Source organism: Bombus huntii, chromosome 2, assembly GCF_024542735.1.
Source record: "Bombus huntii isolate Logan2020A chromosome 2, iyBomHunt1.1, whole genome shotgun sequence".
Lineage (NCBI taxonomy): Eukaryota > Metazoa > Arthropoda > Insecta > Hymenoptera > Apidae > Bombus > Bombus huntii.
This window is the reverse complement of record NC_066239.1, coordinates 7,309,682-7,323,306: the sequence shown is the minus strand read 5'-3', so window position 1 is coordinate 7,323,306 and position 13,625 is coordinate 7,309,682. Positions and strand designations below refer to the sequence as shown.

The 13,625-nt window shown below is 35.0% G+C and overlaps 1 protein-coding gene across 7 annotated transcripts in view; it reads left to right on the top strand.

Annotated features, from left to right (window-relative positions):
- The first annotated feature begins 43 nt into the window (after positions 1-43).
- The window catches only part of LOC126874205 (uncharacterized), a 65,338-nt gene continuing 51,756 nt past the window's right edge, over positions 44-13,625 (top strand). For 5 of the 7 annotated variants that reach the window (XM_050636007.1, XM_050635993.1, XM_050635999.1 and 2 more), the window contains exons 1-3: positions 44-1,757; positions 5,502-10,118; positions 11,738-11,963. In XM_050636007.1, the coding sequence (XP_050491964.1) occupies positions 9,297-10,118; positions 11,738-11,963 (1,048 nt within the window). In that variant the 5' untranslated portion in view covers positions 44-1,757; positions 5,502-9,296. The remainder of the gene's footprint in view (positions 1,758-5,501; positions 10,119-11,737; positions 11,964-13,625) is intronic. The other 2 variants (XM_050635983.1, XM_050635974.1) reach the window with 2 other exon arrangements.

The window sequence follows — 13,625 nt, the reverse complement described above, 5'->3', positions numbered from 1 at the left end:
GCTGCTTGACTCATAGCACAACGTTTTTTCCCGGTATTACTAATTTACATTCTACTATAATACATTCTGCTATGTCGCTATCGTCTTCAACAACTGTGTAAACAGAATGATCGCGATTATTCTTTATAATTAATTTTATAGAGAATTGCAAACTGACGTTGTTGATGTGATAATGATAGAGAACGCTATGGATGATACTGTGAATATGATGAACAAGTTCTTTCTTCGTTCTGAGAATTTTTAACGTATGATTTTGCGTTAACTACCAGCTACGATTATTTGCAATAAATATGTTGGAGAATTAATGATACTATAAGACGTAAAAGTCAGCCACAGCTATGTTATTTATTCTATGAAATGGACCTAACGCATTACATTTCCAACCTTTATTGTGCATGCGCATCTGAACTGGAATACCGAGGAGAATTTTATAGCAATGAAATTCAATAATTACTGTTTCAAATACAGGATTACTGATTCCGTTTGTCCATGTTTGGTAAGAGATCTGTAAGATTGGTAAGATATGTACGAAATCTGTTAATAATTCCTTAAATCTCTATCTTTCGATTTTATTGCGATGCAGGAGATATTTGTAAAAATCAAATGTAATTCATCCAAGATACTATCGTGGTAGAATAAAGTATTGTAAATATTATAAGTACATAATAATATTCAATCATTTTCTTCTATTATATAAAATAATTTATTGAAATAATTGATCTTACAATACCATATTGTATTCTTGCCAAAGGAAATATTTATAATTGAACGGAAGGTAAATTTCCTATAGATCCTTGATGTTGCGAATTCATCGATGGGTAGCATCGGTTTATTCATGAGTTTAATTTTTCTAACCAATCAGTCCATAATCACAGTGCGCCGTTAATTATAGTGGAATGAAATTATGTACATACGTAAATCAGTTTCACCGTTTCACTTACTTCTAATCAAGATTGGCCCTTTTAATAAGGGGACCAGATGCAAGAAATATTTTGGAGTCCCAAATAATTCCTTATCGGTAAAAAAGCATATTTTTTTGAAAAAATAAAGAAAAATAGACATAATAAAGAAAATAACACCAAAAAATAAGAAAATAAACATTAACATATTTAAACATGTAACTTATTATTGTTATATCATCAATAATATTGAAAAAATTTCAATTTTTTATAATATTTTTATCAATAGTTAATATAACATGTGCGTTTAATCGTTTTGCACACATTCTGGCAGAGTTTACAAAATGAAATTAATTTTAACAAATTAAAAACTTTTCGTTCTAATTTTTTTCTTTTTAATTATTTTGTCCTTTTTCGGGGCTCCTGTATAACCTTGTTACATCTTCTGTGTAAACGGCCCTGCATACAATCGTTGGAAAATATGTATATTTCGTTTTCTTGAAATATCGAGACAATGTTACATATCATGGAAATAAATTCAAATATAGGAAACAATGTCATCAATCATGTTATTTATTATCGAATGATTTGGTATTTCCGATATTACAAATAACCTTGGTAATGTTTCAAAGATAATTAATCTCACTCGATACTCCGGTACTTGTAGATATGTATAGCTACATTAACTACATACATGCTAATGATGTCTGTGCGTGCGTTGGTCTACCTTGAATTGTTATGTGCGGTAATCAGTCCATTCTGGTTCAAAGGTGAATTAGATTTCTCCGTGTTCCCCTACGACACAAGATGATGTACAAGATGTTTTAGAAGTCAATGATGCAGGGAATAGAAATGAAGGTTAGTAGTGAAACAAACATTCTTTTCCACTATAACCCATTGTCGCTTCATTTTTAGAAAATAAATTTATTAAGGTAGGTGTTTTTGTAAGTTTTCCATAAATTTGCAATAAAATTGTTAGTTTTCCAATAAGTTTTCCATAAAATTGCAATTGATAGTATTAGAGATATATTATCTAATATAATAATATAAGGATAAAGTAACATAACCTAAATATGGCCGGTGGTCGCACCACATACTCAGCGTTCGTAGCCACATTAGTATGCAAAATATATCGCTATATAAAGTAGAATAAGACATTAGGAACGCGATTTAATAATTAATGTTGTCGTGGTATTCAAAATGGAAGTTTCCATTTAGTAAACGTTCGCAAAATTTCAATAACATTGCGAATGAATACAATTTCATTAAAAAATTCTTGTTCATCTAAACGTCAGTCATTCATGCCAGATTGATTTGCACGTTCTACGATTTACAATTTACCTCAATTCATTTTTACAAATATTACGTAAAAAACGCACGTCAAGGATACCTTTGCAGATATGCAAATATAACTGATCATTTCATATCACCACAAGGAAAGGTTAACTGTACATGCGATAGCAATGTAATAACTGGTTGTAATTGTAGAATAAGAAGAGTGTATACTTTTAACCTTGTTTTCACCGAACATGTGCAAGTGTGACACTTCATGAATTTCAAAAGTCATTATTAACGGATCCAGACATTCGACAACGTGGCAATTTTTTTGCAACCAGATACAAACAAGATCGTGTAATCGTCGACGAATGGAGAATTTGTCAACGAAACCACGTAGTTCCTCTTAGCTAATGATGCAATTCCAACAGGTCATTGAATACGCGAATGTTTCAAACGATCGTGCAAGTAAATGGCCTACAGTGTGAATCGTGAGTACTTATGCGAGCTGTTACGACGCACGTTAAAAGATCATACGGTCGTGGAATATAAATGGGAAGTTTCATTAACGACGTTGCACGTATGTTCCGTCGAATTTTCGAGATGCTACACTTGCTTGGAAACCAGCACCGATTTCGCGAAAATGTGCCCCGTGGATCGACCGTGATGTCGTATTTCATTGTTGTTTTTCGTTTCGTGTCCATTTCCTCCGATCCTTCCAGTCGAGTGTACGATTACGATTTATAACGTAGAAAATCTGGAATGGTGTTCGAGCAACCATGAGTGATCGGTTTGATCGTGCATCGAGTTAACAAAGCGAAATCGTTCGAGAAATATGTATTACATTTTCGTTGCGATTTTGCATAATGCGATTCAATAAAATTTACGCACGCGACGTGTTCGACTGTTACGTAATATTTTCGCCAGAATTCGACATAATGTTCGAAACGTGGCGATCATCGATAATTGATGTGTTATATTAATAGCAACAAAGGCACATCGGACAATGATTTGAAAAATAAAATAAAATCGATTTGCGATAGGCCAGGCGACAAAGCAGTGTTACCAATTTTCCGATATCCTGTAATAATGCTCGAACGATTTACTTCCTCCATTTCGCGGCGTTTCTCCGTGATGGCTCGTTGAAATCGTGAAATTCAAGTGTAGAATGAATCGAACGATCATCAGTTGGCGTAGATTTATTTCGAAGAGAAGACCAGGCGTCGGCGTTAATTTGGTGTCTCGTAAAGTCGTAAACAACGTGGCTTGCGTTCTAAATGTACGAGGATTTCCGGTGTTTTATCGGAGACCATAAAGCCGTGTGTTACGATTGTGCCCGTCGATATCCTGATTTTCGTCGCGAATGACTTTCTAGTATGATCTCTTTTGCAACGACGACAGTTCCTCTTTATTTTTTTTCTCTATTCTTTTTTGTTCTCTTTTTTATCTTCTTGTTTTATCAGTTGCACCACTCGCACAAATGAAGTGATAGACCGTTGGTTGCGAGATATGATTTTTGTACTTCGTTCGATTACTTTAAAGAATAACAAAACGGAATAGATTGCGTTTCTGTAATTACATGTTTCATGTGTAATGCATGATATTATGTAGCAGGTTCAAATCAAATTATTTTGTAGAAAATCACCTTTGTGCTCATTGCCATAATATTAATCTATTAATGATGTTATTAATATAAATTTTCTCTTAATACCATTTATTTTTTAAAGCACTCTATTTTAACTGCTATTTCAAACGATAACTGTTATCTTTGTTTACCTCACCTGTGTCACTGTCATTTCCGTCATCTGCTTTTAGTTTCTTTCATTTTCTAGTTATACTTTTGTACTCGTTATTATCCCTACATCATTTCCAGGAAGTGAAATTCAAAAAGTACTAGTCCTATAAATATTAGTTCCAAGTAAGGATAGTCTTTTGTTAATGATTTCCATTTCGATAATCGCAATTTCCAACAGTGAAGAACGATATATGTAATCCATAATTTTAATTTCTTGCGTGTAAACGAAATTAGAGATTAGATATCATGATCTACGAGCAAAGTTCGAATAAGCTTCCTCCATTTTATGGACGTATAAGATCCACTTCTCATTCACGAGCAGAGCTGTTAACTCAGAGAACATCTGTACATGTAGTTGCAGTAAACTTGGGTTTCTCTGTCGTTAGCGAGTAATAATTTGCGAGTGGAAATGTATATATGCACAAATAAGAGATAAACGTCTAACGTTCTTACAATCCTAGTGCTTGATGAAACGAAGGAGGAACGAGTTTCGCTATTAAATATAAATACGTTTTCGCAGGATTCTTGTCACAACGTTGAATTTATTTGCTTGACTCAAGACTTCCACTGAAGTCTCTTTGTTTACCCAGTTTTATAAAATAGTCTACATTAGTCTACGTGATCGTAGTAGCTGCATTATACCCGAGCTGAATAATGTTAATATGACGCAATCGGATTTTAGCTTGCTATAGGTACAACCGCGATTCATTTTATGGATAAAAAATTAATGATATAGGAATATTTCTAGGAAATGAAGCTTGATTCAGAAGAAAAGAATTGTATACAAGTCCCAGTTTTTTCCGCAAAACTTTTCCAGTATATTTTATAAGCAAGGCTAAGAGAAGAATGCTATATTGTATTTGTATTTATATTTATTACCTCTTGCCGTTCGGCTTTGGGAGGCTCCCGATTTTATGCATGACTCCTTACAAATTCTATATAATTGCCTTCCTTACATTATACTTATTCTAATCTCATTCTTTACTTATCGCTATATAAATCTTAACTAATCATTTAAACAATCAATTTAATCAATCATAAATTCTTAGTAACCTTCTAACAATTATACTTTGGTCTGATTCTTATTTTGTTTCTTGGCCACTAAAATCACCAGATATCTCACCAATGGATTTTCACTTGTGAGAAACTGTGATAGAAAAAGTTTATGAAACACAAATTAATACGCATCAAGAGTTAGTGCAAAGAATTACTATTTATTATATTTATTATATATATTTATTATATTCGTATATTAATTCGCACCTATTTACGCAATTAAGGACAGTTTCCTTTTCATTTTCCAACAAGAAATTAGTAACACAATAGACTATATTTCCCATAGATGCCAGTTTTGCATTCTTAATAACAGGCTACGATTTGAAATGATATTATAATGCGAACCGATAATCAACTCTCATGTGATATCGAAGAAGAAAGTATCCTATTGTCGTTTCATATTTTTATTGTAATTTCTAACGAAGCATTTAGGAGTAGGAGTTTATAAAATATCTTTTTCTTATTTTTGGTTATAGACTACACCGGTGAAGTTTAGCGGGAAGGTACTGAAATGCCCTGCACGTGTTTAGGAAAACATCTTTGCTGGAAACTTGGTTAGAGAATTTGTAAAACTATTCTGTAAGAACAATTTTTTGGTAACTTCAACTTGTGAAACATTCCATCGTTTCCAACTAAACGAAATACCCTGTATACCTACGTAACTTTGTTAGCGAACAATATGTATACGTCGAATATTTTTGTCAAATTGCAAGTGAACTATTTCGAACGGTGTTGATAATTTGATTGTATTATATACATTTAACGTTGCTTCAACAGCGGAGGTCATTAGCAGAGCAGCACAGTTAACAATCTATAATTTTAAATACAATTTTGTAGATATCAGGAATCGAAGGAGGTTCAGCAGATTTTGGCTAGGATCCAACAATTTGATCATATCATTAGACGGTTTAGTAGTTCTCCTAGTTTTAAGTCTACTATATTGTAGTATATAATTTACAATTACTTTAACATGAAATTGTGTATCAAGAAAAAGCGATTGTACGATTACGCAACTGTCTGGAACGTAATCTTAAGGTAATATTTGTTCCCTTATTAGAAATTAGGACATTGATTGGTATCTATGGACAACGACAAAAACTTTGCGTGAAGAGTGTTCGACAGAATATTTCTTAGATAATATGTCGTCAGGCTGTTTCTCATTATCGGTTAATGGTGCAATGATAGTAAGTGTGCTTCTCTGAGACTGGTACCAGCACCATTGTGCGACGCAAATGTTGAGTCATCACGACTGAAAATATCGTAATTACACCGTCCGTTTACACACGTATATTTTCTCCTTGACTGTATGCAGTGTACCTGCAAATGGTGACGTGTCCAGAACATTCGAGCTTGAACTGCATGATTTGCTCGCGGAAAGAATAAAGTAATGCATCGTGACCATTTCAACTCGCTTCCTTTAAATTGTGATTATTTCCGTTTTTATCGGAGCTATATTTGAAAGTCGTGGTTCGAAATTTTAATAAAAGAACGTTATTCGGACAGAATGAGGCATTTCCATTTCTTCGACGTTTAATTAAAACTTTAAATACGAAGTAGTCATTTCCTCGAATTTAATAGATATGTATGAATAATCCTTCTTCCTTTAATTTTCTAATTTTATGGATAACGAAAATATAAGCACTTAGATGCTGAACCATTGCATAGTAATAATATGCTTTGATTCGGTAACGTAATATTGCGAATTAACTTTCGTTAAAATAAAAAAATTTCGATTAATTATTCAAACGAAGGAAAGGTATGATTTCTCCGAAGAAGCTTCCAATTATTCCAATATTCTGATTATTCAATTTCGTCTAAACATTCAGAAGCTTTATCATATACGATGACTGTCAGGAAATCACTTTGAACATCTCGAGGACAGATTACGTTCTTGATGTAATTTACTTAGTAATCATGTAAAATAAATCTTATTGTGACAAAATGTCACTCATTGTTCCACAAGACTTCACTCGTTAATGAAATACCTTGAACTACCTCGTATTGTATGATCTTCGCATTGATAATAACTGATTCAGTATGTTCTGTTTCTAAGTTTTGACAAGATTGGGACAAATTTTGGCAAAACTAATTTTCCTATCGCTCAATGGCTTTTTACTTCTTAACTAAACTTTATTATTAATTCCGCAATTACAAATATATTTAAGTTGTGAGATATAAATTTACTCAACAATGTTTCATTATCGATTAAACGATTCTACAAAAGAATTACAGTTCACGGACAGCGAATAGTAAAGTTTGCTTTAAGTAATTGATAAGTTACATTAAGACTGTGAAATTCCTTTCCGATCTTCAATATGGCAGGACGTTTCCGAATGCATATTCCTCCAAGACATTTTACCATAGTTCCTATTTTTATTCCCAGGAAATATTTCATAATCAGTTTACTAACTCCTGACTGGTTCAAGTGATATTGATTGAATAATTTGCCACTTGATTATGAACTAAATAAAATTTAATATGATATTGTTCGAAAATTTTAAATACAACTTTACTAATTTCTTCTCTATTATATAAAATTATAATCATTGACTTTCTTTCAAATCATAAAAAACATAGTACATGTTAACGTGTGATTCATTCTTCGCGTTCACGATATAACCTGAACACGTCAATTCGTTACGTATTCCTACAGACGAAACATTATTTTCTTTGAAAAAAGACAAGCGAAACACAAGTTGTTAAATTACGCTAAATGTACATTTTTCTTTCATTGATTTTTTTTATGATTTGCACGTGATCTGCTCTTATTCTTCTCGTACACATCCATTCAGAAAGGCGTTTCCCTGGTTCCATTCATTCAATCGACGACAATATGTCGCGACACAATCACGCAATCATAGCACGCTGTCGAATAACATTGTTCGTTTCTTTCCGTAAAAGATTCATCGTTAAACTACTATCGCGGTTAAAAGTCCTATCGAAGTTAAAAGTCTTTACAGAGAGAAACATAATATTTCTATTACATTCACTATGTTCTTGGAATTTTTAGATTCCAATCTTGCTTTCGTGATAATAAACAGAAAGACTTTCAATGTTGTAAAGAGAAAGTGTAACTAACACAGGAGCGAGAAGACATGCATACTAACAACGGATCTTTCATATTTTGTTAAAAAATAAATTTATGTACGCTGCTACTTATTCTTTCATTATGAACAGTTATTGAAATAAAACTGATCAAAAATTGATATAAAAGCTGAAATTATACAAAAAGAAATAAGAAGAAAATTGATATTATACGCATGGATATCTGTAAATATATATATATATATACATATAGACAATGATTTTGAAAAATTGAATTTTTATTATGAAAAATTGTTTTTGAAAAGTAAAAATTCCTTGTATTCGATAAAAAGAAAAAACTCACAACTTTCTCTAATCTCACACAATGAAATGAATCTGGAATCACAGAAAGCGAATATTTCCATCAATTTCGTGCAGCTTTGTCTTCATATTTTGCAAGTCACGTCCACTGCTTTAATGCTTTGCGCATTCTCTTAATCGGTTTCTAAAATTATCTGCGGGAACATAATATTCAGACGTCACAATCTGTGTTAAGGTCGAGCGAAGGAAAAGTGGAGCGAATATTCGCTCGTCACTCTCGAACTGCATTTCATGCGAAAACTTTATCGACAAGCCGATGTTCCAAGAAAAAGAGAATGAAAAAGCGAAAAAGCATAAACTTACGATAGCCTTATGAAAAAATAGATAAGTAATAAAAATAATAATGTCTTAGAGAAATATTATTCAAGGCCGTATTGACGAGAAAAATAGGTTTTGACACAGAGCCGAAAGTTTAGACATTATCCAGTGACTCTCCCGTATCAAGCGGAGCCAGGCACTGTTTATAGATTACCACCGGGCGTACACTGTTGGTTGCTATAGCTTGAAAACGATTTTCCACCTGTGTGCCACCTTTCGTCGGCACGAAGGAATCTCTCAAGGGTTGTATCCAGCGTGGGGGAGTCGATCACGGTTAGCCACACAGCGAAGTAACCCCGTCCACCAGGATAGAACTGTTGAAAAATGGAAGAACCCTTATCTTGGAGGATACCTGAAAGCACTCGACGAGAATCCCATTCGGCTGGCAGTTGATAAACCGAAGGAAAGGATCGTGGAAAGATCGTAGGCCTATCGAGAGTGGCAGGTAAGAAGTAAAAAGGAAGGAAGAAAAAGCGTAATCTAGAGTGGACAAACGTTAAGAAAAAGACGTTTGGAGGACGTGAAAGAGCGTAAAGAGGGATGTCTGAATGGGTGGTGTCTGCTCGTGTCGAGGTCGCGGTAGCCAGGTGAATGCTGGCTCGATCCTTGATCGAGTGATCAGTCATGCGAGCGATGAGGATCAATGTCTATTGTATCGTCTGGCCAATTACAAGAAGGGCGGCGAGCTGATCGAGTCGTACAATCAAGGTGGCCAAGCGGAAGTGGAAAAATTGATCAGGGAACAGTTCGGTGTACTGATGTACGCAGATGGGAAGGGTCAGGCGATCAATCGGGCGGAATATCTACGTTGGAAATTCCGTGACCTCGAGCAGGTTGTGCTACCAATAGAGGCTTCTTTGTCACAGTTTGATCCTCTGGCTCAATGGAACGATCATGAAGCATGTTGGCAGATGCAATATAGAGGATCACTCGGAGAGACTCTCCTGCATGTCCTGATTATATGCGATACCAGGATACACACACGACTAGCGCGTATTCTGCTTAAGTGCTTTCCACGATTGGCTATTGACGTAGTCGAGGGCGAGGAGTACCTCGGCGCTAGCGCTCTGCATCTCGCTATCGCGTACAACAATAATGAACTGGTTCAAGATCTCGTGGAGGCGGGCGCGATTATTTCTCAGAGGGCGATAGGCAGCTTTTTCCTGCCTAGGGACCAACAACGAACGAATCCAGCTAAGAATACGGATTACGAGGGATTAGCATACCTGGGAGAGTATCCCCTCGCCTGGGCTGCTTGCTGTGCAAACGAGAGTGTTTACAACTTATTACTCGACTCTGGCGCTGATCCCGACGAGCAGGACTCTTTTGGGAACATGATACTACATATGGTAGTCGTTTGTGATAAATTGGTATGTACTTGTTAAATTTGCTTATATCGTACGTTATTCTAAGCAAATGTTCATTTGAATTACTGTTTTGTTTCTACAATATTCTTTGAATATTTCTATTTCACTGTTTTGAGAGGCATATTTTTCTATAATATGTAAGTTGGTTAATCGAACGATATCTTGTACAAGTATATATCGTTATTCAAGGTTTAATTCGTGGTAATAGTTAATATGTGATGCTATTTCTTTTATCTTTTATACACATTTTTATACCACATTATACGCATCTTTTATACCACATTCAGTCGCATAAGATCTCGAAGAAAACATTTTTATGATATTTTCCTTAATAAATTATTGACAGAACAACTTCTTACGTATATGTGTATGCATCTATTCTGCATAAACATCGCATCATAATTCTCGAAGAAGAAATATTTATTATTATTTGAAATTGTATGTCTAGAGAACCTTGAACAATAACTTACGATTGTTTTCTATAGAAATTTTTTAAACAACACTGAGCACTTGAATTCCTTGTCCTATAGCATAAGTATACCTAACTATAATTCATACATGATAAACAGGAAGCATATCGACGAAAATTTAAAAGGTTTCGCGATCTAGCAAATGTGAACGTAGTCGTAGTGTTTAAAAACCTAATTAACTCGTCTAGCCATAAAAGCTTTATAAGATAAAGGATTAATAAGCCTCATACGGGTTTAAACGATAAAATCGAAGTAGCATTCACGATATCAGACAGAATATATCGAACGAACAGGTGAATTAATCGACTCACCATAAATATTATTCTGCGTATGGGTAATTTCCATATAACGTAATTGAAAATAGTTTACTCGGCTCTAATAAAGGTTATTTGTTGGCAAACCGGTCAAAAATTGATCGCTATGTTGATTTTTTTCAAAGGAACCGGAAAAAATTTCAAGCTGCAATTTACCAATATTTTTGCCAGATCTTTTTTATTTTTTATTCGTAACTATCTGCATATTTTCACAAGGTTATATCGGTTTTCGTGGAATCATGATCCAACCAAGTCGAAAGTTATTTCGGGAGAGTATGTATCTTTACAATTCGTACTACATTGATAAACAATTAAATATAACAAAGCAACGGTGTATAAAAATGGAACATCGAGTATTCGAAAACTCGATTAACTACGATTTGATTTGTTTATATATACATACGTACACATGCAATACCAAGCCCATACGACTTTAACCTCGTATGACCTCTTCATTCTTTTGAAAAGGTAGTAAAAAATAAGATAGTAGAGGAATTACGCTTTTATATGTGTACATTTTAGACAAATAAAACCACATTTTTTTTCAACCCCCGTAGCACAGTCAATATCGCAAGTTTCTTCATAATATTCATTTTCATTTTTTTTTTATTTTCATCGCTTATTTCATTATTACGTTACGTATCTAATATTACAATATTCTATCCCTTATTTACTTGCAACGAATATATAAAAAAGAGAGAAAAGTCGATATCACTGAACCAACGCAAACGAATACCATCTTAAACAAGAGACCACACAACGTACTGGTCTGTTTTTCTTAGACCATCGAGAAAGATTTCCGCTAAATCGAGTACAATAGCACGGCTGTATAACGCAGGACATGTTCGGGTATGCCCTCCGTCATCCGAAGCTTCCTGCTCGCAATGGGATCGTGAATGCCGCCGGACTGACCCCATTGACGCTCGCCTGCCAGCTGGGTCGTGCAGAGGTCTTTCGGGAGATGTTGGAACTGTCTGCACGAGAATTCTGGCGTTACAGTAATATCACCTGCTCGGCATATCCGCTGAATGCACTCGACACGCTGTTACCTGACGGCAGAACAAGTACGTCGTAATGCTAATCGAATTACACGCTTTCGAGAATCGTCGTCCGGGTTTCGTCGTCCACGAGCAACGTTCAAGTGGCCACTCACTTTGTGACGTGCCTTCGTATAACTGCCAAGAGTCAAGGCCGAATCGTCTTTAGATCGTTTCCTCTATTTCGGTGGAAAAAAGGGGATACCGGTTCTCCGGTAATACCATGTAATTGGCTCGCCTTTTTCGAATCCCGATCGACACCTCTTGATTGATTTTCTGAGGGAAATACCGGTGCTTTGAAATCAGTGTTCTGGGAGAGCCGGAAATTTGTAGCTGCTTTGGGACCTTTAATTTATGGAATTGCCAGATCGTGCGAATATCGTTGGTAATAGAAGATAAAATATATTCCAGGTTTTGGTTTGATATTTAAGGTACTAACGATTTTTCGATGATACCAGCGCTCGTGGAGATAAAATATGGGTTTAAGAAGAACACTGTGCATGATTCGAGCTCGATTCGATATGTGATTTTATCCGTATGTAGTTGCGCGTATGATATTATTCTTTGATATGAGGGGGAAATCACTAAAACCTTGAAGAGAATTTTTGTGCGAAAGAGTATTTAAGATTCAAACATAATTGTCTTATTTTTAAATAGTTACGTTTGTTCATTTCTGATAACAGATACGTACTTTACTATATATCGAGTGCAGATCTAATAATTTTAATAAATGACGAACAACATTCTCCATGGATTTCGAATTGCGAACATCTTTCGAAGCACCGTTGTATTTTATTTTTTGAACTTTTATTTTGAACTTTGTATTTTATTTTTAGAATTAAAAACTGTGGAACTGAATTGTGGATCGAACGAAACATTCTCCTTATTTGAATAGAATTTTTCTTTTTTACAAAACAGGATTTTTAATTAAACAGTTCACAAACGTTTATAAAAGTGGTTGACGAAAGACATATGATTAGATACGTTAAGAACTTTCTTACGGAACATGCGAATCTTTTAAGATCTTTCGTATGGATTTGTAGATTTTTAATAACTTTTTTAAGAATTTTGCGGATTTTAAGCGTTCACATTGACGAACTTTTCCGACTTTGTCAAGAATTTACTCAGACTTTGTACGCATTTGAGAAAGTCTCGTTATAACACTCGTTAATTGCGAGTATTACCAAATACTGAATCAAGAAACGAGCAATCATATAATTCGATCGTGAGACCTCGATATCCATGAGCAATCACATTACTCGCGATCGTCGTTTAATTTCTACGAAATTCGTCTTCGATAGACAGACGCACCATGCACGAAGCTAAGCCCCGTTACTATGCCACGATCTGCATTTAAAGAGCCTGGCAATCGGACTTCTGCCAAATTGTATCGAAGTTCCCAGCAGTCTCTTGAGCCTGCCTGCTTTCCTTTCCTCTCTCTCATTCACCTTCGAATTCGTGCAAAGTGGATGTATCCATCCACGATTGGCGAGTTTTCTAGACGTTTCGGTGATTCATGGGAAGCGAAGAAAGAAACGGAAGGGAAAGACAGAAACAGCAAGATAGAGAGATAGAGAGAAAGCATAGATGCCAGTGTGAAGATTGTGCAACGTTGGGAATGCCACCCTCGAAGAGGGGCGCGGAAACGGTGTAAGAAGGAAGACAAGGGAAAGCGGGTCGTTGCAGGAT